This window comes from Rhopilema esculentum, chromosome 8 (genome assembly GCF_057945365.1).
Source record: "Rhopilema esculentum isolate cy_ngs chromosome 8, ASM5794536v1, whole genome shotgun sequence".
NCBI lineage: Eukaryota > Metazoa > Cnidaria > Scyphozoa > Rhizostomeae > Rhizostomatidae > Rhopilema > Rhopilema esculentum.
Genome location: NC_142822.1, coordinates 10,020,500 through 10,046,656, shown reverse-complemented (window position 1 = coordinate 10,046,656; position 26,157 = coordinate 10,020,500). Strand labels below are relative to the sequence as shown.

The window sequence follows — 26,157 nt, the reverse complement described above, 5'->3', positions numbered from 1 at the left end:
TACAGTCGTCCGGATTTTACAAACTCACCTCATTAAAAAAGGGAACAACAAAATGGATCAAATGCCCACAGTAAAGCAGAATATCTACAAATTTTATATAATAGATGAGATTGCTTTTAATACCGGATTGCGACCATACGGAAATAAGGATTATTCGATGCATAACGGTTTATACAGAAAAACGACAAAAGATGACAGATATATGGGTTAATGTAAGAGGTCCTTACGACTCTGAGACTGCAGTGGTTTCTGCAGCAGCATCATCACCCGTAAAATCATTATCTGCAGTGGCATCATTGCTCTGTTTAGGATGGCTCTCAGACTCACTTTTCTCATCATATCTTCGAACTATGTCCATCAAGTCCTCTTCACTGTTAAAATGCTCAAATACGTCTCCAATCTTGACACTCAATCGACAATTTACATCTGCAAATGCAAAACCCAATTCCTTTTCCTTGAGGAAAGACGTTACCTTCTGGATTATGTCTATTCTACGCTTGGTTGAGTCCAGCTTTATGCTGTATTTGGGGCATTTTTTCCTTGCTCGATATACCAAAGTTCTATGTCGCCATGTTGTAAAACGCACAATGACCTGATGTATTTTCTTTCCTTTGACGTTCCTTGGTGAGCCAATCCTATGTGCACGGTCTATCACTGCATCAGGGACATCGACCTCTAATTCTTTGAATACATTCTTCACCTTCTCTAAGCACATTTCACTTGTTTCACTTTCTCCTTCAGCCACTGGAGGTAAGCCGTTGATTCTGAGACACAATCGTCGGTTGTACTGCTCATTATCATCCAGATTATTTTGAAGTTGAGCAATATGCCGTTCCATCATCACGATTTTTGACTCTAACATTTCGATTTTGTCATTCTGTTTCTTTATAGGTGCATGTAAATGATCAATGCATTTCTTCGTTGCCATTTCTTTCTTTAATTCGGCAAACTTTTCATCAAAATACGCCTGATAAGCTTCAGAATTTTGATTTTGACGTGCGCCTGCACGAGCACCAGCCGACTTCATCTCGATGTAGGCGTGGCGTGGTCTAACAGTAAAGCGGTCAAGTGACTTTTAAATCGTTTATTTATAGCGATAAACACCACAAGATACCCAAAGAAGCTTCCAAAGTTAAACCTGATACCTTTCGTCCAAGCTCATATCATGTCACCACTATCCATCAACAATTATGCCATATGTTCCCACTGCTAGATCAGAGCTAGAGAAAAATGACCGCTCTGACCGAAAACAAAGCTCCAAAAGGCTCAGATGACATGTTCGATTTCGAAGAATGCTTTTGAAAGGCTAAGATCTTTGTCTTTGACAAGAACACAGCAGTGGCGGATTCAGACCGGGTTCCAAGGGTTCTGGAACCCTGTCAAATTTTCCAAAGACACATAACATCAGTTTTCCCTTTACTTTCGAATTAATCGCAACCAGTCCCAACGTCAAATGGCCTCTTGTACCAAAACCTTTGCTGCTCTCTAAATATGGTACTGTGAAAGAAAGGAACCCTGTCGTAGCCATGGTTATCTTTTGTAACATATTATATTCCTCTAAAGAAAGGAACCCTGTCGTAGCCAAGGCAACTCTTTGTACCATATTGTTTTTTTTAAGAAAGGAACCCTGTCGTAGCCATGGCAATCAATTGTCTTATATTTATTTTGCTACAAACAAAAGAACCCTTTTGGAACCCATCTCACGAACTCATTGGAACTTATTTAAACCGCTGACCATACATGCTTCCTGTTGTCATAATGGCGACGTAAAGCTGCGAGTGACTGCACGATGACGAGAGCTTGTTTTAAGCCCTCAAACAGGAAGGGACCAGCACCTGAAGATCAATAAAATTTGATCATCGTATGGAAGAGTGCTATGATTTTTCATGAAAGCTTTTCAAACACGCCTCGCCAACTATTTGCTCATTTTTTTCGACTGGCCTAGCCAACCTGGAGAAAACAGATCACCGCTTTTTTCTCATGGATCTAGCGAAATGTCCATTTCAGATAGTTGTAAAGTGGCGTTCACGAAAGAATGCGTTGCAATTAGCAGCAGAGAATTCTTGGCAGGAACTCAGGAATGTCGAAGATCTTTTCTCTTTGACGTAAAAAGCTTATAGAACTCTTGAAGCCCTATACAGGATATATTTATCTATAGAGTGAGATAACTTTATTAAGATAAAATGAAAGACTTTAGAGAATGGGATAAGATGATTTCATATTTCATAATTTGAATTTTTTTAATAATTGGGTTTGTTTGCTATATATGATAAGAGGCTTCGTCCATCGTTATCCATTTTTGACAAACTTGGTGAATATATGTAAATTTGTCTTGTTTATTATTTGGCAATATTTATAGCAGGAATTTCACTCAAATCTTGCAACACTCAGTAAGCTTATGTCTTGCTGTAACCAGCTAGAGGAATTTATTAAGGTCCTCTGTTTGGCAAGAAATCGAAACTATTCTTTTAGAATTCATTATGACAATTCCTGGTTTGGTTTACAGATTTATATTTTCACTTGCCTTGGAATCATGATTAAATAATATATCTTGTTAAAATCAAATCTTGCAATTGTGAATCTTATCAAAAAACGAAAATGGGCGTCACCCCATTTTGGAAAAAGTAAAGGGCGTTGCCAGAAAAATATGGGACCACGCCCATATTGGAACCCACTCAAATTTTTGTCTAGATCCGCCACTGAGAACACACGACAGATTTCTGTCTTTGGATTGCAAAAGACCAAAATCTTCGTTTTTCAAAGACTGCCGTGTGCGCTGGACTTAAGATTATTTAATTCAACTAATGACCAAAGCTGTGATGAAAGGGTTGCCTCATTGATGATATCACAAAGTTTCACACGTATAAGAGTTTCATAGTGATGACGTCGCACAATTATTTTTTTAAATTGTTTGAGTCTGAACCATGGAAAAAGGAAAATCATAATTGAATACTTATACGAATATATGTATTATAGAAAACAAATTTTGGCGATCCTATATTTTTGTAAAGACTTATTCCCCAAAATCTAAGTAAAGACAAGGAGTTAAGTGTAGGGTTAGGGTGCTTGCCTTCCTGAAAATTCTCATTGCCCTACGCTAAGATGGGATGCGGTAATTCTTTAAATCATCGTGTCTGCTCTGAACGTCTGTCTTGTCAATGTTTGAAAAATGCATGAGGCGATTGAAATCGGATATTTTAAAAAAAAAGACAACACTTGCAAATGAAAATAATGTTCCGTAGTGATAACGCCGCAAAAATATTACTATTACTGTATCATTACCTTTTTTCAGAATTGCTCATTTTGTCCATATAGCTCAAAAAGGCATTATGAAATACCTCTAATTGTGCAAAACCAGTTTAATTGACATACATAAGCACAGGCTACTGCCAATCAAATCACTGTGATCCCTTCTTGTTTGTTCTAAATTATATAAACCAGACCGAGGCTACATTAACATTGCTCCGTATCCGTTTCGCTTCGTTTTTGTTGATTAAAACGCTGTCCGTTCACACTGATACCTTTCCAAATGAATACACTTTGAAAACGGTTAGTGTTCACACAGCTCCAACATAAACGCTCTTGGTAGCCTCATTTTCGAGCAGATGCTTCCACGAATACACATCGAAGTAATGCCTGAATAGATGAAATTAAATCGTGAAAAATATTTCTTTACAGCCATTCGTCCATTTTGAATTTCCTATTTTGAAAGGTTTGACATTTGGTGTGCCAGAAAGCACATATGTTGTTTCCGTTGTAAACGTATTCAAATGTCTCCGAGTGTATTCAATACGTGCTCTGTATTCAAAAGTTTCCGTATTCATTTTCGTTTAAAAATGACTCCATTTTCAAAGTGGAGCACAAGAAAAAAACAGACTAATTTTCATTTAAAAACGGACCAGTGTGAACGGGCCCCAAGAAAGCAGTAATCCTTAATTATACAGTTCTTTTACTCGCCACATCTAATTTGCAACAGATCAACTAGTTTTACACAGTTAAAGCTGTTTCTTGTTCGCCTTTAGGCTACTTTTTCAAAATTCAAAAATGTTGGAAATAGATTTTTAATTAAATCATAATTACACAGATTTGTGACGCTTTCATTTGCTTTTCATGTCAACGCAGCTTTTTTTATGGGGCCGTTTCATAAATATGGTCTAAATTAAGAAATGCTCGAATCATATTTTTGTGACGTATTACCCGGCAGAAGTACTTTGCTAATTAGGAATGCTGTATTTGAACTCATGCTATTCTAGCATCTCAGTATTTTGTTGAGCAAGGAATGCAAAAAAACAGGAAATTGCCTGACCACGTTGTTTCTTTGGATATTTTCAGTATTTTCATTGCATTGTTAGGATTTCAAACAAAAGATAAAAATAGAGTGTATGAGAATATATACAAAAATGAGGAGGCTCTTTCCACATCCACACGGCTGCATAAAACATGATTATGCTCGAGAACAACCATTTTTGATCAAACTTTGCAAGACAAAATTAAACGAGTCAAAGTTTCATATTTTGCTCACCAATACTTAACTACCAATCTTGGAAATTTGTGAGTATAAAATTTGCCAGTTAATGAAATATGCGTGTGTTTTTTTTACTGTAGAAGTCAGCAGTCCTTGGAGCTCGGGCCTACGTTCGAGAGTTTGGGCCTAAGTTCGAAAGATCGGTAGAAAGTGCATACTGTATGGTCTAAGTTTGTTTTAACTAGTATTGTTTATTATATCGATCATTAGCGTTTTTGTAAAACAAGTGAAAGTCATTTTATTGTTGAGCCAATTCATTTATCTCGGATAAACACTTTGCCTCATTTCTTTTTTTCTTCACAGAATGCCGGGATACTGTTGGAATTCAATCTTCAAGCTCAATTTCCGATGCCTCGATGACATCGTCAACATCTGCTAATGGAAATGGAGCTAACAAGGGTAGGTTTAACGTAGAATCTGTTTGGGAAGCTTGTCAGTTCGGTTCATGTTCCCCGAAAGAATCAACTGGAGCCAAACCATGGATTCAAGCATGTTTACCAAGTGTACAGTCAATCAGTTCGATTGTGATTCAGGGTCAGGGCAATGTTGATAACTTGGCAAAAGTGACAGAATTTTCATTAAGATATTCTACCGTCACTTCTGGTACATTTTTCGAATACAAGCACAGCAATTTGTTACAGGTGGGTTTGCTTGACGTTTTTAATTCGTAAACTTCATTTTTATTTCTTTTTTACATTAAATTACTAAATCCTAACATTTTCTCAACATGTCTTATATAGAAATTCATCTTATTCTCTCTAATAGATAAGCCAAGCAATAACGTTAAATTTTTTGTTATTTTAATGTTGTGACTTTATGATTGAACTTCCTTTCAGTATCGATGGAATGAAAAAAGATAATTTAATTTTGCTATTTATTCTTAGAAATTCGCAGGTGCCGATGGTCGTTACTCGTCATCACAGATAGATCTACCACATACAATAATAGCCCGTTGTATTCGCTTGCTAGTTGAGACTCAGTCTCCCACTAATCAGAATGTTGGACTGCGTTGGGAAATGCTTGGCTGTGCCTCAGGTATATAAACTGAAGAAAATATCTTAGCCTATATTTAAAACTGTTACGAATAACGAGTTCAAAAGATTTGCACTTTATGAGTTTTTGCTACATATAAAGATTTTAATAGTAGCATTTTAAAAGGTGTGGAACCTGAGGGTGGGAGAATATGATATGTCTTGGAAATGTATCTCAATAGACCTAGGTAGAAGAAATTGAAAGCTGTTCAAGCAATAGACTCGGAAAATTAACCAGTCTTTCCTTCTTATCAAAACATCTTATTTTCCTTATTCATCAACTCTGTAACATGACAACCCTTCTGAATCATAAAAATTGCAAAAACAATCTTGATTAAAGATTTCACACATTTAACTCTTGTTCAGACTGTTAGGCTACAGCGGAACCTTCTTATGCCTAATAACAACACGAACTATTAAAAGAGCACGATCAATAGGCTTCATGTACCTTTGTCGATACTTTTTTTAAGAAATAATGTTTTTAAGAAATATGTAATTGATGCAGTTTTGTATCGGGTATATATTTGGATTATCTTGCGGGGTTTGGGGGTGCTCAGAAATGCTGCTTAAATCTATTTAAAAATTATCATGTCAGAAGAACTTTCTTGATTGTATAATTTTGATGCAGGCTTATTCTGGACTCGCCCAGGAAAGCTTCTTAGAACCACGTTCTTGAAGACATTGGAAATACTTTTTTCCATAAAGATTGTGAATAGCTGGGTATGCCACCCAGGTATGAGCGTGCAGTGACATTTTAACTTTGTTCATCAAATAATATCAGATTTAATTTATGTAAATGTTGCATGCTTCAAGGAACGTTGTTCTGCTTTAGTTGGCCAAGTTTCTTCGATCTCTATTGTACCATCAAGCCCGTCCATTGCAAGAAATGGCGAAGTAACATTGACATGTACGGTAGCAGCGCAGCCTGGCGTTGAAGCAGCTTGGAAAAACGGAAGCAACACTTTGACATCCACTGACATTTATCAAGTTGGAAACGATGCCGTAACAAATGAAAATATAAATGGAGAAACGACCAAATTTTTGAAGATTACTGCCACACCAAACAATGTTATTAACTCATTTTCGACTTGTTTTGTCACCGATTCTACGCAGGGTTTTGTTGAATGTAAACACACATTTGGATGTTCAGCAATGTATCCTGGGATATCGAGCACTTCGAAGCGTGGCACAGTGGAAGTTACTGTAACCGAACTCTTGGGTAGGTAGGGCCTAAATATCAGAACAGTTGTTCAAATTCCTCTTTGAAGTTGCCATTTTTCAAATGTCTAATATTTAGGTAAGTTGGCAGGTGACAAAGCTAAACTGGCAACATGGAACAATGAGCAGAAAGAGCTCAAGTATACACATTTTATGAACCTTACCTTAACTAGTGCCCAGTGATTTACATAGGTAGCATTGATAGGTTATTTTGTTATTGATAGTTTTATTTCATTACATTAAATCTTTTTTGATTTTGCAGCTAAACCCTCGACACCAAGCGGCATGGTAACAAGCTCACTTACCAACACAACTGCATCAGTAACATGGAATGTTTCAGTCTCGGATTTTCCTACTGAAAGCTACAATGTAGTTCTTAAGAAAAAGTCTGATGGCTCAACACACGAAACACAGAATAGCTTGAAGACAACAGCAGCCTCGTTTACTGGCCTAAGTGCATACACCGACTACACCATCGAGGTTTCTGCGAAATCATCGCCTTACAATATAAATTCAGATACGGGAACCTTTGATTTTAAAACAGTTGGAGGTAGCGAGTTTTTTGTGTCCACTTTAGTTACGTAAGCTTAAACCTGTTCAAATTTTTCGTATTTACGATTTTTTCAATGTCCTAGGATTGTTGATGTGGAGGTTTTGCGGGGAAAAAACGTGGATAAACAACAAATCATTTTAAACCCCCGTTTTACGAAATAGAATCTTTATTGGCAGTGAATGTATATTATAATTGTTTACCTTATGATTATCTGTTGTGAGTTTGGAGTCAAACTCGCATAAGACCCCCGTTTACACCAAAGAAAGAAGAACGGAACTTTTGATGTAGTGTAAAAAGGGTCTTATGTTGGATCTCGTTGGTCAATCACGGAGAATCTGACTATAGCTCTAGCTAGAGTTGCTCTAGTCTGAATCCGTCCCAGACGAGTTGGAAGTTCATATTTATCATCCACAAAAAACCACGAGGAAATGCAGTCAAACTAGCATTAATTAAATAGTCCGACTTACATGTAATAAATCTGAGGCGAAACAAAACAAAGCAAAAACCAAAGTTTAACATATGCTGGAATAAAATTAAGCAACGCTGGAAATAAAATTAATGCATTTACAGTCAAAGAAATTCAGTGGTTTGTTTTTCAAAAAAGCCTTTGCGATGTTGATTATGCATCTAATTCTGCATGGTTCTACGTGACGGGAAATATAAGAGAAGTCCAACGTTTGCAGATATTCGACTAGCGAATCCATGTTGGCAATTCAAATTTATGGCATTAAATCCAATTGGACTAGCACATTACTTTTTTATCCGAGTTACAAAACTTCTGCATTACGGGAATCTGACTTATGTGAATTTTACTGTATTTTTGCGCTCTAGAGAAACTTGACCAGTCGAAAAGTTCTTCTGAAGATCTTTGTCAATTTTTTGCTTAAAAAGATATTCTGAAGAATTTCAACCACTCGGAAAACATAATTGTCACAGTAAAGTACCATTGAAGTGTGCATCCATTAAAAATTCTAATCAACTCCTTTGTTATAGTACCCGATGCTCCATGGAATGTTTATGCAGTTGCGTTTTCATCAACGACAGTTCAAGTCTCGTGGTCTGAACCTGTGTCTCTTCGAGGAATCCTGTATGACTATAAAGTTAGATACAAGATGGTCTCTGCAAGTAGTTACTTCCGCTCCATCTCTGCAGGAACTAAAACAACGCTTACAATTTCATTTCTGCAGCCATTCAAAGATTACCAGTTTCAGGTGATATTAATTGCAGCATATCAGCACATATATGTTTGAACCGCAATCGTTTTGTCTCAGTATATTTATATTTCAAGGCGTTGTTGAGACATTCTTTTTAGAATGGAATCTTCATCATTGTAGGTGGCAGCGACAATAAATGGTGGGACAAACTTTGGCCAATGGAGCTCTGTGGTGACAGGAAGAACACACGAAGGAAGTACGTAATACAATTTTGCATTAGGATCAAGAATAGAAGTTATACCAGTCATGTATAAAATCACTTTATAATAATGTCAAAAATTAGCTGTTATTAAGCCTGATTTACACGAGACGAATTCTTCGCGCGAAGCGAATTTTTCGCCACGAATTTTTTAGCTGCGAATTTTTCTCCTTCGAATTCGAGGTTCAATTTACACTGGCAGAAATTTTTATGCAAATTCGCTGCGAATATTACAAAAGAATATATTGACTGTTCGAAGAGTGCTCGTATCAGCAAGTTTAAAATTTTAAATTTATAAAAAAGCAAGCAAAACAGCAAACAGCGATACTGGATTAGAAAAATTTATTCAGGACGTCTTCAGAAGAGGGAATTCCATCTTTCGGTAAGAGAGGTTTACGTTTAAATTTATAAGACCAGTATAACTTCTTCAAATACTTTCAAAGGTCGCTATCGAAGCTTGCAAGAGCATGCGAGATCCTGTTACTGCATCTGCTTAAAACTGTTGCTGTTGAGCAGGCTAATAAGCAGCCAACAATTCAGCAATTTGAAGAAATTCTTGCCTATTATTTTTTATTTCTGACATATTGGTAGAGCGATGAAACTTTCAAGCCAGTCAATTTTCGTCAATTTTAAATTCAAATGTTTGAATAATAATCTGATATGAATCCACTTACATGAATTATGTACGAGGGACAGGAAATGAATAATTACGAACCTATGTTATTGACATTTTAAAGGCGAGAGTGTTTAAGAAAAAGAATGTGAAGCCAGAATGTGTTTGAGAAAAAGAATGCGGAAAGACGTAGGCCATCTGAAACCAAAACAGAGGTACATTTTACAAGGCGAAAAATTTCGCGGCGAAAATGTAGGAATGGTTTCTACTTTTTCGCTGCGAATTTTCTAATCTCTACTTCTGTGCATATTTTTCGTGCATTCGCGGTGAAAAATTCGCTTCGCACGAAAAAATTCGTCTTGTGTAAATCTGGCTTTAAGGTTTTAAGAGTTTTATATATGTATCGATTTTTGATCATAATCTTTCATGACAATATTTCATCGTAAATTCTGAGGTTGGTTGATATCCCCATTATGCAATACAAAATGTGACTTGATTTTGTCACAGAATTTCAAAGTTCATATTGTTCATACAGTGTGATTGCTGAAAGTGGCATCGATAGAAAAGCAATTTTTATGTTTCCGCAAGGCCACTATTAATTCTTATTACTGATCTTCCATTGTCAACAGAACCAAGCCAACCCCAGAATGTGAAGCTTTCCAGTAAAACATCTTTTTCCGTTCTTGTCAACATCACTTTGCCTTTACACGAAGATGGAATCGTTAGAAATTATACTGTAAGTACATTTATAATAATAATAAAAATGATAATAATGCAAAATTTATACAGCGCCACAATACAATAAACTCGGTTGCGTTTTGCAATCCTATTAACAATATAAAATCTAGATTAAGAAAAATAAAACATAAGATAAAATGCATGTTTTCATTTACAATTTTTTTATGACGTATTGGAAGAAGGATGTTTATGTCCTTGTTCATACTCAACCATTTTTAGACACTAATTACACGCTATTTCAAAGTAGTATATTTTCAGGAGCCTCTTGAAAGTTTCCATGCATTTTGTGTTCTTTATGTTGTCTGGTAAAGAGTTCCATACTGCAGGAGCAGCATATGTAAAAGCTCTGGTGCCTAATTTTTTCGTTCTGGTCATTGATAACTTCAGCCTATTTTCTTATTTTATCTCGGTACTCTGCAACTTTCCTGAATTTCCAAAAGATCAACAAGATATTTCAGTGCACATCCATTCAGACATTTATACGTCAACAATGCAATTTTAAAATCTATTCTTTGTGCCATCGGCAACCAGTGCAGAGCTTTGAGAAGTGTTTTTATATAGTCATTTTTACTACATCCCATCACAACTCGTGCTGCACAATTTTGAATCTTTTGCAATTTATCTAGCAGGTGTTTTGAACATCCATATAGCAGTGCGTTACTTTAATCAAGCGTTGATGTAACAAATGAATGGACCAATGATTGTGTGGCTTCTTTTATTGTCTAATCTGCCTTAAACGCCTCAACTGAGAAAAGGCCTTCTTACTGATATTATTTACCTGCTTCTCCAAGGTCATTTTGTTATCAAATATAACGCCAAGATTTCTTGCAGTGCCAGACTTTTAAATCTCAGCAGACCCGACTTTTATTGACAGATTTGGTACCTTTGTTAGCTGTTGATTTGTTTCAATAACTAACAATTCAGTTTTGTCATAATTTATTTTAAAGCGATGAGTTAGCATCAATGCACGAATATCTGATATGCAGTTTTCAATATCCTTTACTGCCTGGATTCGTTCTTCAGCACAAGATGGATTGAAACCAAGAAAAAGCTGTGTATGATCAGCATAAGCTGCCACATTAGGAGAATGGAGCTCAATTATGTCATACAGAGAGCTCAAATATCCCAAAAATACCACAGGACCCGCACAACTTCCTTGGGGTACTCCATGTTTTAGCGGAGGATGTCGGATGAATGGATAGCGTAGGATGAATGGAGGATGTCATTCAACCCTGATCCTAGAAAGCAAGCAGTGGAGATAATTTTCTCAACAAAGAGAGACAAAATTGATCATCCCTCGATATTTTCAAGTATCCAAGTAATGAAAGTGGACAAGCATAAGCATCTTGGGCTTACCCTCGACTCAAGGCTTTCTTCTATAAGTCAAAAAAATGCAGCTATTGCAAAATCAAGAAAGGCAATAGGAATGATGAAGTTTCTTTCAAAATATCTTCCTCAAGAAACCTTGAAAATGCTTTATAAACTTTATGTCAGACCTCATTTAGATTATGGTGATGTGATTTACCACCTTCCATGCAAGGAAATCAGTTCAAATAGCCGCGGAAATATCCTGATGCAAAAACTCGAATCGGTTCAATATTCTGCAACATTAGCAGTAACAGGAACATGGAAAGGTACCTCTCGTGAAAAGCTGTATCAAGAGTTTATAGTAGACGACTTTTTATGATCTACAAGATCATTAACAATCTGATGCCAAATTATCTAAAAGATCCTATTCCCAAGCTGATTCAATCAAATTATGCTTTTCGTAATCAACCCGTTGTTGGACAAATTAGAGCAAGAACTGAAATATAAGTCAAGCTTTTTCCCAATCAGCTTACATGAATGGAATCAGCTTGACCCTGAAATCAGAGAATCGCCTTCCATTGATATATTCAAGAATAGATTGCTGTCGATCATTAGACCACTTTCTAACTCTGTTTTCGGTATCTATGACCCACAATGGCTTTCTTTACTAACTCACCTTAGGGTAGGGTTGAGAAAGTTAAATTTCCACAAATTCAGTCATAATTTTAGTGACACAATCAACAAGATGTGTCCGATCAACGATGGTCTTGAGGATACGGAGCACTTCATATTGTCATGCCATTCTTTTGAAGAACAAAGACGTGATCTCCTCGCTTGTGTCATTCCAGTACTGCATTCTTTTGAATTTACCAACGTTCCTAATCCTATCATCTTACAGATTCTTTTTTCCGGTGACAAAAAATTGTCATTGAAAGCAAATAAATTCATTCTGGAATCTACTATCCTGTATATTTCAAGAACGGAACGCTTTGAATGATTATAAAATCAGTTTCATCAAATATCCCTAAATCTTGTGCCTCACCCACTTATTTGCTATTTTCAGTTTTTCAAAACGTATTATCTTGTACCTGTAATCTTCTAAATATATATACTTCTTTTCTTTTTTTGTAACATTGGTTATGTGTATGTGTAGCGTTTGTATTTGTTTGTCTAGTTGCATGTAATGGCCATTGGGTTGGCATTGTCCATTGCTCTCCATGGTATCGTACCTGTAGTATCGTAGAGTAATTAGCAAGTAAAGTAGAATGTAGTTTGTATTGTAACATTTTATCTGATCATAAAAAAAAACATTTAGCGTATAAATTTCAAATAGTGTGTCCCTGATCATAATTCTTTGTTCTCTGTTTTTTAGATACGAGATAAACCAATTTAAAAATTGCGCCTGATATGTTGAATCTTTGTTGGAAGATTTTTCTTTTATTTGCAGCTAAAGTAGTCTATACAGCCAATTGGCAGGATATGCGTATCAATAGAAAGTTTTCTTTTTTATCTGGATTGCTTTTATGATTGTAGGTGATACCATTTTTTGAAAAAATACTTGCTTCATGTATAACGGCTTTAGTAGTGGACATAGCAAATATCCTTTGAAAAAGTTTTATTCTGTAATCAAATTTTTTGAGCTCCCTTGATTCACATACATTTTCAGGTGAGGTATTTTGGCAGAAAATCTTACAACAGCACCTTTGAACACAACAGTTTTATAACAGTTGAGCGGAGAGTCCATTCAGAATTTACTTCTAAAACGCTGAGCAACCTCGTCCCGGCTACAAACTACACAATCGATGTTGCTGCAGTAACCGGAGGTGGAAGGGGTCTCTTTAGTGAAAGGGTTACCTTTGTAACAGACTATGCAGGTATTTATTTTTTTAATTAGCAATGAAGAATGTTGCAGGATCCAATGCAAAAAACACTAAAGCTACCAGAGTCATATTAGCTTACTATGTTGCACGAACGATCCTTGTTTAAAGATGGATTTGTTTTAACTAGGGTTGGGTCTTATGTTAAATTTGAATGACGTACCTATAAAACTGAAGTGTATGGAACAACGGTTTTTTGCTTTTGGGCATTAACTGAATACTGTCCCAGGGAGTTTAACTGCATTTCTCATTATTGCCTATTTATTTCTGTCCTTATTGTTGCTTAGCTATTTCTGTCTTTATCATTGCCTGTATATATATTTCTATTCTTTTCACGGTTAAAAATGTTTTGTCAATAATAATTCACGCATATTTGTTTCAAGAATACATCGATATTTTTAAATGCTTCATGCTTAATAGTTTAACATCGATTTTTGTGTTTTTATATCTTTTTTGTTGTAAAATTTTTTTTCTATTTAGAATTTACAAGTTTATATATTTGTTACATTTCATCACATTACAAAATATATGGATTTAATACCGTGTCATACAGATTTAGCCAAATTTGGAACTCAGTCCTCACCTTTACAAATATTCAAGAAAAAAGTCTCAGAAATTTCATCGTTCAATTTTACCTTTAATTTTTGCAAGGAGTACTTATGCAACATCGGATATTTTATATTTATATCATATTTAGCGTTGGTAGCCTTAATTGGTTGCTTTTAATTAGCTTGAGTATAGCTAGAGATTGTACCAACTTTGAATAACGAAAAAATGTCTCTGGTTATCATTATATTAACGTTTATATTTATGTTTCCGTTTGTTTTTCCGTGTCTCCGCTTACTTTGTATTTAAATGTTAATGTTTATGTTTTTGGTTATGTACTTTTTTTCACAATACTTTCTATTTTGTCAACTGGATTTTTGATCATAAATTTTCCCCATTTAATAGTTTTTTTTGTCGTTAAGCAGTTTCACAAAAGTGGTCTCTTGATTTTTTGTCTTTCTTGTTTTCTTAAATCACATCAAATTTCAAGTTAAAGCAATTAAATGCTATCGTAAATTTTCAATGCACTTTAGATAGCAACAAATCAGCCTTTTTTTTTCTTTAGCCCCACCAAAGCCAACAATTGAAAATCAGGGTATAATCGGAAGAAAGCTCACAGTGAGAATTAGTACTGCAAGCGATATCAATGGACCAATAAGGTATCTTTCTATATTACAATACGAAAATTCTTTACTCTCTTCATGGCCGTTTTACCGTTTTACATAAAATTTTTATATCAAATATCTAATTGGTCAAATTTTGAGCAAGAAACAGATTTTGTCAAAATATATCCTTAATTTGGAATAACGTTGAATGTCTTGGTACATTGTTAGTTTCTTCGTATTGTTTTTCTTTCTATGAACAGCGAATACGGATTGTATTTTCTGGAAGGAAATGCAATTACTTGTCAACGTACCAGTTCTGCAGAGACAATTCTTCCTTCTAAACTGCCATTAAATCTTGAGTTTATACCTGGAATGAAATCAGTTGCACATATTTCGACGGAGCTTAAAACATTGGCAAATTACACCATCTGCTATCGTGCTGCAACAACCAACAAGGTGAATACGATATTAATCAGATTCCTGTTACTGTATGTTCATTTAGAACCGCTATAGCAAAGAAGTAAAGACTAGGATCATGTGTCTGTATTATTTGAATTGCAATAGATTCTTCCCATCGAAGGGTCTTTCAATTAATGTATGAAGGAATTTTAATGGTTTTTAACTACGTAATAACCAAAGCAGGCTCTCTGGTTTAGTTTAGCAATGCAAAAATAGTTTAATGTTATGCTTATAACTTGCATTTCAATATTTATTCTGTTGAACGTTTTCTTGAATGGGGAGAAAGTAATGATCGAGGGTTTGCTTAAAGGAGATCAGATAGAAAATGTGAAAGGTGTAACAAACCATTTGGAATTCATTGTGCTTCAAAATCAAGGAGGTCATTTTAAGTATATTAATCAGAAACAAACAACATCACGAAGAGAACCCAATAAATGGAAATAGATATTTGGGATAGATTAAATTCAATATATATATAATATAAGAGATTTTGCCATGTAGAGCTGATTTGTCGGCAAGTTTTCAAACCTGTCAGCAAAAAAGGGTGGCTCTTTGTCGATAATTTGGGCCTGGACACCTTGAGCAAACAAGCAAGCAACGGCTTTTCTCAGGAAACATCCTTCCACACAGTGAAACATTGCTTTACGCTCCTTGTACTTATCTGAGTATCTGTCAGTCTATAGAAAATCAACCCGTGTAGCCTTTACAGATAAGAACACCATAGAGCCGAGTGTTGAACACTCACACACTGGCATACTCGAACAATGGGGGTAGCCTATGATAAAGCTCTTGGGGGACGTTTCAAATTTATTGAAACTATCTTTGTGTATTTTTTTCTGCAGGGCATAGCGCATTACAGTCAATTTTCAAGTACGATTATAGGTAAGTTAACCACATTGTATCATTGAACATCAAAACGATCTGTAGATTCTTTCAAGTCTGGATCAAAATTAACAATTTTTTTCAAAAGCTGTCAGATGATCGCATTGAGCTTAAAATTCGGGGTTGTAACTTAGAACCGTTCTGATCAATATACCAAAGAGTATGTTTTAAAGACATTTGTTGATTGGATCAATAAAATAACTTCCTTTCATATTCCTTATACCTTTTCCTATTAGCCTTTTACAATTCACAAAAAGACTGCAATATATTTTTTGGCACTCTTTACCATTTTAATGACTACCGTGTTTAATTTGTTTTCTTGAATTATTCATCTTTTTGAAAGTTTTATCAATTTAACTTTAACAGAGAGAAAAAATTTAGAAAAATTGGACCTAAATATATTCACATGCGAAGCGAAAGACTTTTCGTTCGTTATTCCCTTGAAAAGAGGACCAGAAAATACCAAGTAAGAAACTAAGTCTGTTTTTACCATGTTTTCACGAAACTCTTATCTTATTTAATAAAAAAGTATTCTGTTTGCGCTTTCAAGCATATATCTGGCTCATTTTATCTTTATAAAATTTAATAGACGAAAAACATATTTTGCTCCCTGATAACACTATGGTACATCATTTTTTTGCAATTTTGACTTTTCATGAAACTTCCATCTTAAGATGATTTATATCAAAATCATGTGTTTACAGGAAAGGTCAGAAATTCAACGTTTAAGATAAAATATTTTGCAAAAACCTAATCATATTACAATTCTACATGACGTATCATCGACGTTTTGAATTCGATATCATCAGTGTCATTTTTATCCAAGAGAGTACCACATTATTGTACTGGAAACAGGAAACTCATCAAAAGTGAAAGATCCCCTTGACTGGAAGCCAAGTGAACTTGGACCATATGACTCTTCTATGCATATTAGCAGCACACCTTACATAGCAGGTGTCTTGTACAATTACGTTGCGAAATTTGAGATTGGCAATGGGAAAGAATATGTGTCATCTGGTCGGAGGAGGAGGAATGCCGATCAAGTAAAGTATATCAATGCACCATTGAAGCCAAACACAGAATATGTTGTCTTCCAGAGAGCTTATCTTTCAGCGGTAATCTGCTTCAGAGAGCCTATTTCTTTCATTGTAATTGTAATAATTTTGATGATAGTTAGATAATTTTATGAAATAGCAAAAGTTGCTGGACAATAAAAACTAGAAAGTGCAACTTGAGATCGTCTTGGTCCTGGTCTATATAAAAGCAAGACAAAAGTGTGTAAAACTTTATCATACAGCAACGAGCACGGGACAAACCAGAAAACAACCTTCTTCGTTAGATCAAGATAAGAGATACTTTACTTTAAAGTCATAATGCAATTCGTCTTTACATCTGCTAACAGATAATTCATTTGCTGGAATTTATACCTTTCCATCTGCAGTTAGTTACTTAAGTTCAGAAAATTGTTTCATTTTGCAGGGTATTTATTTCTCTTCGCCGTGGGCTGGACCATTCAAAACAAGTAAGTTATCGTATCATTTTATGCTAGTAACATCTTTTAAGTTTCTTACTGTAGAACCGTACATTTTTAGCCATTTTACTCGTGGGAGCTTCACATTGTAAGCACAGCTTTTAACCCAGTTTGATGTTCGTGCCTTCTCTTCACGTGCTATGATAATTTTGCCTTAGTTGCCATCTCCGATGACAAAGGCTGAAAATATGGTTGTATTAACATTATGCCTGTTTGTTTATTAAAGTGTGGAATGTCGTTTTCCAATTATGAGTGGAGTTTCTTTGTAGAAGAACCATTGAAATCAGAACCAGGCGAAACCAGATCGATTGAAATTATTGTCGGGATAATAGTTCCAGCAATCATTGTGCTTGCCTTAGCTGTTACAGTTTGTTACATAAGGTATGCTTCGTTATTTATTATAACTCAAAATATGACCTATCGAGTATCGTCAATGTTATGAGCAAAAAGAGCCAACAAATTTTTTTTTACTTTTGAAGCATAATCAACCTTCGAGTTTCAGCTTTTCCTATGGATTCCCCTATTTCTGACAAAATTTACTTTCTTATACATAAAAAAAATTCCTGGAGCAATGTATCAGCCTGCCTAGAACAATTTGCTGACACGAAGGCAAATTATTGAATTGAAGAAATTTGTTTACAAGATACAAGATGGACAAGATACAAGAGCGTGCCCTTATATTTCTTAAACGTGGTAATGTCAGTTTGTAGAACGATCTCCTCCTGATGTCACAACGACGTACAATGCATGTTGCCAGAATAAGTTTGCTTTCTTTGAAAATATTCCAATCTTAAATGATCCGAATCCATCTTTCAAAATACAACCTCCAACTATTCATCATGAAACCCTTATAGACATACTCATCACATGACAAATCAGGTTTCCTTCGACACACACATTCTTAAATTATTGGCACTTAAAATTTGGTACTGCCTACCGGCGGAACAAAACCTAACGGAAAACATTAATACTTACAAATGCTTTATTATATATAAAAGATATATTTGTTTTATTTTCATTGATTAAATATAAACATCGATTTTTATTCGTTTTTGGTATATTTTAATGGTATATTGAAGACAAGTGGATTTCATTAATCGATGTAAAATTAATCTTCCTTAACATACCTTTTTGTGTTAAATTAATCTTCCTTCACATCGCTGCATAACTTTTTGTGTTCAGAAAATCAAATATTTTACGCTCCTGCTTTTGACAATCAACAAGCCTAAGTTTCATCAGATTAAAACTCTTATTTGCATAACAACCGATAAAACAATGTAATGAAAGTACTTTAATTTCTAAAACAGAAAACGACGATCCAAAAAGCCAGCAATTCAAGAAGGTGGTTTGGCAAAGGATGGTGTGCCTCTTTCAAATTTACATGACCAGAACGAGAATCCATCGTATGATCATGAGTATGAGAGTTTGAGCAACGTAATAGCCTCTGCTGCTGCGGAGGAGCCCAGCATAGTTAGGAGAGGAAGTTCAGGTAATATTAAATTATTTCTTGCAATAATTCTACTCCAAACCAAAATCTTCGACGTCTGAAATTTGTAAATCTTCATTTCTTGCTCCCGCCATTTTACAATGGAATCCTTTCCGCGGAGAACGTTAGATTGTCAGAAACGTAAGCTTAGATTTTGAAAAAATTATAGTCAAAAATTTATCAGAGATGGTAATTTCTAATCATGTTACAATTGCGGCTTTTCATGGAATCAAACGAACAGGAAGTTGCATACAGTTTTCAAAGAGCCAAAATAAATTTGAAAGTACCCATAAGATATTGAAATGAAAATCCTGTTTAAAAATGCGAATTAGTCAGATATTTATTCACCCCTTGTGTGGCCAAAAATTGTTAAAGAAAGATTCTGGCTTTATTAAAAGTTGCTATATATTCGATTTCCCAAAAACCTTTTGGCTTAAGGGTGGCTTTCGAGTTTGTGCCTCACATTTACAGAATATGTTACTTTGTGCACTCTTACATTGATGAATTCACTCAAATGAGTGAAAATGGCACTTATTGTAGGCAGATCTAAATATTCGTCGAAATGAACGTACCTCACACGATAAACATGTTATAGGTTTTATTGTGAGCAATAGTTGATATTCTGTGATTGACCATTGATTAATATTGTTGAAATTTTGCAAGTGTACTTCAAGCTAATCTTGCTTTTTTAGATGAAGCTGTAAAATTTGGAAAAGTTCCTCGTAAAGTTGTTAACGATCAAAAATATCCTCCAGTTTCTGTTCAGGACTTTGCACGACGCGCGAAAGAGTTACAAAAGCGCAACTATCAGGGGATTACCATGGAGTTTGAGGTGATCATTAAACACAGCGTTTAAATTCATCCTTTTTTCGCGCTTCTGGTTTTAACGAAACAGACTGTTAATGTAAATTCAGAAGAACGATGTTAATGTAAATGCTTTATTATCTATTATCTACGTATCACAATTTTATTATACTTTGCGTTGATTTGCAGAATCTTGACAAGAGGCAACAGTTTGCCTGGGATATTGCTACAGATCCAGCCAACCAACAGAAGAATGTGCATGCCAATATATTACCATGTATGATTTTCCTATTATACTGACACTCCAAAAGGCTAATCTAAAAAATCTAAAACTGGTTTCTCTAACTAACCGCTTAACTTGTTGCATTACGAAAATCATACCAGGTTTGGTCTTTTTATTGCCTTCTTCATGTATTACGCATTAATTAAAGAAAGTTTAATTCAATTGCTGATATAATTCTAAAGTTAATTTTGCAAGTGATCAGCTTTTTATTACGTGTAGATGACCATTCAAGAGTGCACTTGAATACTATACCTGGAGACCAAGATTCGGACTATTTTAATGCAAGCCATATTTCCGTAAGTGATATTCACTGTCAGCAGAATTCATCTTGTAGATATTTTAAATGAAAATCAACTTCTGAAAAGGATTTATTGTTATATGATTCTGTTTGCTTTGCTTATGATGTTGTTGGTCTTGTTGTTAATTATTCTGTATTTCTCGCGACGTTTGCCAGCATTTACGCCGAACAGGGAGGTAGCTGCACATAAAGGGGAGGGACTCCACATAAAGCCGAGGGGGAATGAACATAAACTAAAGATATAGATTTTAAGTACAATATACTAATTCATTAATGTTGTAGAAAATGATTTGTATCCTAATTAATCAATGGGATGCAGTACAAGCCACAAAATTATAGATTCCATCTTTTATTGATGACGTTTTCATGAAGCATGTTCATATCCAATATTATTATCTATCCTTTATCGGCATTGAGTACTGAATTTAAATCTATAGCCTTCGTTGATTTTTTTCAATTCAATCACTCGTTTGTTTTTTAATGCTAGTGACTATACCATTTCCTTTAATACGTATATATATAATTGTTAAAGCTAAGTTGCCACCTAATAAAGCCGCGCTTTAAAAATATCATTAGATGTATTTCGACACTGTTTTTGATATAGGCAAGAACACATCAGCTAGCTAAGGTATTTCATGACTGTATCTATGTACATGCTGGTGTTAATTACCCCAAGTCATTAAGCGACTTTTCTAGCTTTTTAGAAGGATTTTTTTCACATTAATACCACCTTCGGTAACTAAAAATGATTCGAGCATAGAAAGGTGATAATTATAATGACAATTTTTCGAGAAAATTTTCTTCAATTAGGATTACACAGGAAAGCATAAATACATTGCTTCTCAAGGTGAGTTTTGAACCATTTCTACAAACTGTAGTTATTTAAAGTGTGCAATATTATGATACTGCTAAAGGCAGTGTTTGTGGTTTTGGACAAATCAAGCTAAAATTGTTTCTTTTCTAGCTACTAGGATGTGCTCGATTATTTCAAATCGATTAAGAGGATTTCCTTCTTTAATTTACTTTATGCCTACAATTAAATTTTATATGTTTTCCCATGTGCGTCAATTTTCTTAATAATTTTTTTAATAATAATTTCCTTAAACTTTCTTGTAATTTTCCAATATTTTTAAAATAGAGTTTGGCAACAATCAGCAAATTTTGTTATACAATGAAAATAAAAAAAGCTGAAATGAACATAATATGCACATTTTTCTCCTTGATTCGGCATGCTTGTCATAAAAAACATGATTAACATAATTAACATAATAAAAATTAACGTTGCTGGAAATTCTGCTGCAAAAGTGAAATTAAAATGGGGCCTGCTCGTTTTAGGTCCATCTGAAGCTTTGATTTACGACTTCTGGAGAATGATATGGGACAAACATGTGCCAGCCATAATCATGTTGACAAAACTTGTTGAGAAGGGGAAGGTAAATCATACCAATTTAGATCTTAGACTGTTCTCTTGTATTTCATAACAATATTTCAAAATGATGACTCAAATCACAGAGGGGCCATTACTTTGATTTTTTTAATAAATCTTTGATCATGCAGAGAAGTGGAATATACGGTAGAAAGGAAAATTAATATGTAAGAAATTACACAGAATGTTTTTTTTTAAATTTTTATAATTTTCTTACCGTAAATTCTGGCTGAGCTTAAACTGGTATTTTCTATTTGAATATGATTCTAATTTAATATTCATTTGCTATCACATTTTAGAACATGTGCGCACAGTATTGGCCTACTTCCAGTTCAGCAAATTATGGAAATATCAATGTTTGCCTAAAGTCAATCGACGATAAGAACGGCTATACCATAAGATGTTTTTCCATCCAAAGGGTAGGGATAGAATATGATCTTTTCCCAATCTAATGCTAATGATATAATATGTTGTTTTTCGATTCAAATGGTAGAGATGGACTATGATGTTTTTCAGTTAAAACGGAAAACAATGGGAAAACGTGACAGTTTCTTATATAACAATGGACAAACGTGAAGTCATCTTATCAATACATCAGGCTTACCACCCCCACCCCCTTCCAATAGTTGAACAAATATCCGCCCCTGAATATTATGTTTTCCGATTTGAAGGGTAGAAAATATCTTTGGAATGGCAATTGGCAGTTTGACGAGGCAAAATTTATTTGCATTGTTTCAAAATTTCATTCTAACATTTTCTTGAAAGCTTGATGCTTTCTCAATATTCGTAAATATGTATGTATCATTAAAGTATCCTTCCTAAATTAGAAAATTACTACACAAAAGTTTCTTCTATTTTTTCACCAACTTTTCAGCCATGTTTATAGTTTCAGGGCCAACGGGAAGCTTTGGAGAAACAATTTTCAAAATGCCCATAAACAATTTGAATTTGAATTTTACACTTAAGATGAAAAGCATTTTGAATTTCAAATCCTTTTGAATTTTTTGCAGGAGGATTGCAGAAAAGCAAAAATTGTTTATCAGTACCATTTGAAGACTTGGCCTGAATGCGGAGTACCAAAACACCTGAATGATTTGTTAAACTTGTGGGCCAGCTTTCGTAGAAGATTCCCCAACAGCATAAATGATCCAATTGTAGTACATTGCAGGTATATCATGGTTTCCATGTTACTTTAAAAAACACTCAAGATTATTTTGCTCAGTTAGTTTAATAGGAATTATTTCAAGTTTCATTCTTTACACCAGTTGTTCTTTAATGTTTTTCTACATTAAAATATTCTGTAATAAAATTTCGAAAAAGCCTAGAAAAAATGTGGAAAAAGAGAGTCAAATATTTATTTTAAGCATCTAAAGTACTTGTAGCTTAAAATGTATCGCTGCCTGATAATTTATGATCAATCACTTTCTACGTTTAAGTTCTCTCCGAAGTGTATTGTTTATAAATTTGAAATAATGAGGTTTTTTGCATGACCAAATGTTGTTGCAGACTGTAACGTAAATATATTTTTAATTTCGATAAAAAGCGCTGGGATTGGTCAGACTGGCACATTCATTCTAATTGATGCAATGATCGAGCTTGCGCATGCCCAGCAAAAAGTGGACATTTTCAATTATCTTAATTTCATTCGAAGTCAAAGGATTGGTCTTGTTCAAGTAAAGGTACCCTACTAATGACTTACTGTCTGTTACACATTTAATAGACAAATATATTTTCTGTTTAACTTTGGTAATTATCCGATGTTAAGAGCTCAAATAAAGAGTTTCTGACAAAAAGTATTTAAGTATACTATACTGCGGTTCCTTTTATTGCTTTATGCAAAAAATTGACAAAAATATTCACAGCAATGTAAAATTGTCAATATTGATCCAAAAGAGAGTGACAGCTTTAAAATCTTAATTGTTTTTGGCATATTTCTCTTTGCTACCTGACATATGGTTACTATCGCGCTATGCAGTATTATTGCAGTATTATTGTATTGGTTACTATCGCGCTATGCAGTATTATTGCTGTATTATTGTATTGGTTACTATCGCGCTATGCAGTATTATTGCAGTATTAGTGTATTGGTTACTATCGCGCTATGCAGTATTATTGCTCTATTATTGTTTTGGTTACTATCGCGCTATGCAGTATTATTGCAGTATCATTGCAGTACTATTGCGCTATGCAGTATTATTGCAGTATTATTGTATTGGTTACTATCGCGCTATGCAGTATTATTGCAGTATTATTGTATTGGTTACTATCGCGCTATGCAGTATTATTGCAGTATTATTGTATTGGTTACTATCGCGCTATTCAGTATTAGCTGCATTAAATTGATTTTTCTAGCTGTGTTTATAGCATCAACTGCTCAACCTGCATCTACACCTATGCACAAACACCAATACTATTATGTTGGACTAAGAGCCTCAATACTATACAAAATACTATAAAATACTATACAAAACAGAAAAGCGTCCTAAATCAGTTTCTAAGTATTTTCTGCTTCCAAATACAGTAACACGAATTCATGCTATTTTACATATTATTATCTTCTTTAACAACCAATGAACTAAAAGCAGAAAGGCTGTAAATCACCAAAAAGCTAGAGATGTTCCTTGGAATTAGTAACTGTAAACTCTTTTTGACATTCACCATTTCTCTAACGCTAGATGCTTTCTTTAATGAAATTTTCTTGTTTTCTTCTCAGGAACAATACATTTTTGCATATAATGCGCTGCTTGAAGTCATAGGCTGCAAAGAAACTGTGATTAAACCCCAGGAATTGAAACGTCGAATGAACATAATGCAGCCCAAAGGTGTAACTGGCAAAACTTCATTCGAGGAAGAGTTTGAGGTAATAAAAAATAATTCAACCTTTATATTGGACCCGTCTTATGCAAAATAAGGCCTTCTGTAAATTTGATCCCCATTATAACTCTCCCTCTTTCTGGCGTTGACTTGAGCACCAGAAAGAGCTTTGAGAAGTGTTATGGATTGTTATGGATTGGTTTTCAAAGCTTTTTTTGCTATTTGAGTTTTTGTTACTGTAGTTTTGCTTCATTTTTGCAAAGAGTAAATCGGGGACTTCCTTTAATGTAAAAGTTCTATTGCTGTAACTGTGTAATAAACGTTTCGGGATCTAATGCTGGTAAAAATGTCGTCTTTATATGGGGTAATTTGCTTCTGGCGTGATGCTGCAAATTCATGTTATATCAGCATCCGTCGTTGACAACTTGCTATTGATGGAAAGCGGCTTATTTTCATCTTCTTCTTTAAATGGGGGTGTTTCTATTTGAAAGTGGGTTTATAGAGAAAGGACGGAAGAAAGCTTTCACATTATGCTTAGTTTTGATCTCCCCCGTTGATTGCTATGGTTGACTCTACCCAGCTCTTTTCTTTCCCACTTGATTCTTCTGTTTGTTTTAGCGACTTTCCTGGACAACTAAATTCTTTAATGATGCAAATGCTAGAGCTGGAAGTGAAGGAAACAACATAACAAAAAACAGAATTACAGAAATCATACCAAGTACGTTGATTAGAAGTTGATGCTGTGTAAGAGAGCCAACACAATAATGATTTTCAGTTTGCTTGCAAGAAATTTTGCAAATGTATTGTGACGTTCTGGAGCACTTTGAGTTTCTATATATTTTTCTTCAATGAAAGAAGATTGCTGACATATTTTCATAGTTTATATATTTGAACGGTAAAAAGAATATTAGAAAAAGGTATGATGATAAATATGATTTTGATTCTTCATATGATATTTATATCATCGATCTAGCTTCAATAACCGATAGCTACATATGCAAAAGCTTTTTTGCTCATAAATTTCTGTATTTTTACTTCGTTTTTAATTCTATTAGCCAAGGTAAACTAGCGTAGTTCTCTAGTACCTCCGGCCTCTCTTAGACCTCTTAATAGACTGTCTATATAAAGTTTTAACTGATTTATAACAATTGAACATCATCACTTTTTTTTAAGCCATACATTTAGCAACCTTATCTGATCCGCATTTTATTGGTTCCTCGTCAAAAGTATTTATTGGCAATATTATGATGCAAGCAATTGATTCTCATCGGGTATACCTAATGTTTTCTCGTCTCGTTTCAGATGATGTGCATCGTGTGGTTTTGAAGCAGGCAATTTATGAAAACAACAGTGGTTCTGACTACATAAATGCCACTTACGTAAATGTAAGATTCATTTTCTTAAAGCAGTTTTGCATCAAATCCATTTCAGGTCCAATTCAGCATCAACATTATTGCAAGAAGCGTTTCTAGACCAGTTGAAAAAAGGAAAAGAGAATCATCTATTCAAGCAATATTTCATTTTTCATTTCAATATTTTAAGACCCAGTGTCAACCAACAAAGAAGCCTCTATAATTTACAGGGTCTTCTCTTGTTTGTTAACATCACGCCTGCTCAATTTCCCGAATTTCAGTGTTTGAGGCAAGAATTTTTTTAAGATATCGACACAATCGTCCTACTATCATGTTTAATCATGCCATTGACTGTTTTCCCGCCTAGATTCTTAATAAGGGGTTTGCTAGAGACA

At 34.5% G+C, this 26,157-nt stretch overlaps 1 protein-coding gene across 1 annotated transcript in view; it reads left to right on the top strand.

The window, feature by feature from the left end:
• The window catches only part of LOC135694660 (receptor-type tyrosine-protein phosphatase S), a 43,925-nt gene that overhangs the window by 13,866 nt on the left and 3,902 nt on the right, over positions 1-26,157 (top strand). Inside the window, exons 10-36 of the mRNA XM_089109596.1 lie at positions 4,829-5,166; positions 5,410-5,560; positions 6,389-6,775; positions 7,037-7,324; positions 8,321-8,538; positions 8,662-8,737; positions 9,983-10,089; positions 13,066-13,273; positions 14,388-14,481; positions 14,688-14,883; positions 15,729-15,768; positions 16,135-16,234; positions 16,595-16,883; positions 17,248-17,290; positions 17,569-17,680; positions 18,607-18,788; positions 19,478-19,617; positions 19,779-19,866; positions 20,092-20,168; positions 20,981-21,017; positions 21,506-21,603; positions 21,896-22,015; positions 22,607-22,764; positions 23,140-23,275; positions 24,310-24,456; positions 25,029-25,128; positions 25,713-25,795. Coding sequence (XP_088965722.1) covers positions 4,829-5,166; positions 5,410-5,560; positions 6,389-6,775; positions 7,037-7,324; positions 8,321-8,538; positions 8,662-8,737; positions 9,983-10,089; positions 13,066-13,273; positions 14,388-14,481; positions 14,688-14,883; positions 15,729-15,768; positions 16,135-16,234; positions 16,595-16,883; positions 17,248-17,290; positions 17,569-17,680; positions 18,607-18,788; positions 19,478-19,617; positions 19,779-19,866; positions 20,092-20,168; positions 20,981-21,017; positions 21,506-21,603; positions 21,896-22,015; positions 22,607-22,764; positions 23,140-23,275; positions 24,310-24,456; positions 25,029-25,128; positions 25,713-25,795 — 4,013 coding nt within the window. The remainder of the gene's footprint in view (positions 1-4,828; positions 5,167-5,409; positions 5,561-6,388; positions 6,776-7,036; positions 7,325-8,320; positions 8,539-8,661; positions 8,738-9,982; positions 10,090-13,065; positions 13,274-14,387; positions 14,482-14,687; positions 14,884-15,728; positions 15,769-16,134; positions 16,235-16,594; positions 16,884-17,247; positions 17,291-17,568; positions 17,681-18,606; positions 18,789-19,477; positions 19,618-19,778; positions 19,867-20,091; positions 20,169-20,980; positions 21,018-21,505; positions 21,604-21,895; positions 22,016-22,606; positions 22,765-23,139; positions 23,276-24,309; positions 24,457-25,028; positions 25,129-25,712; positions 25,796-26,157) is intronic.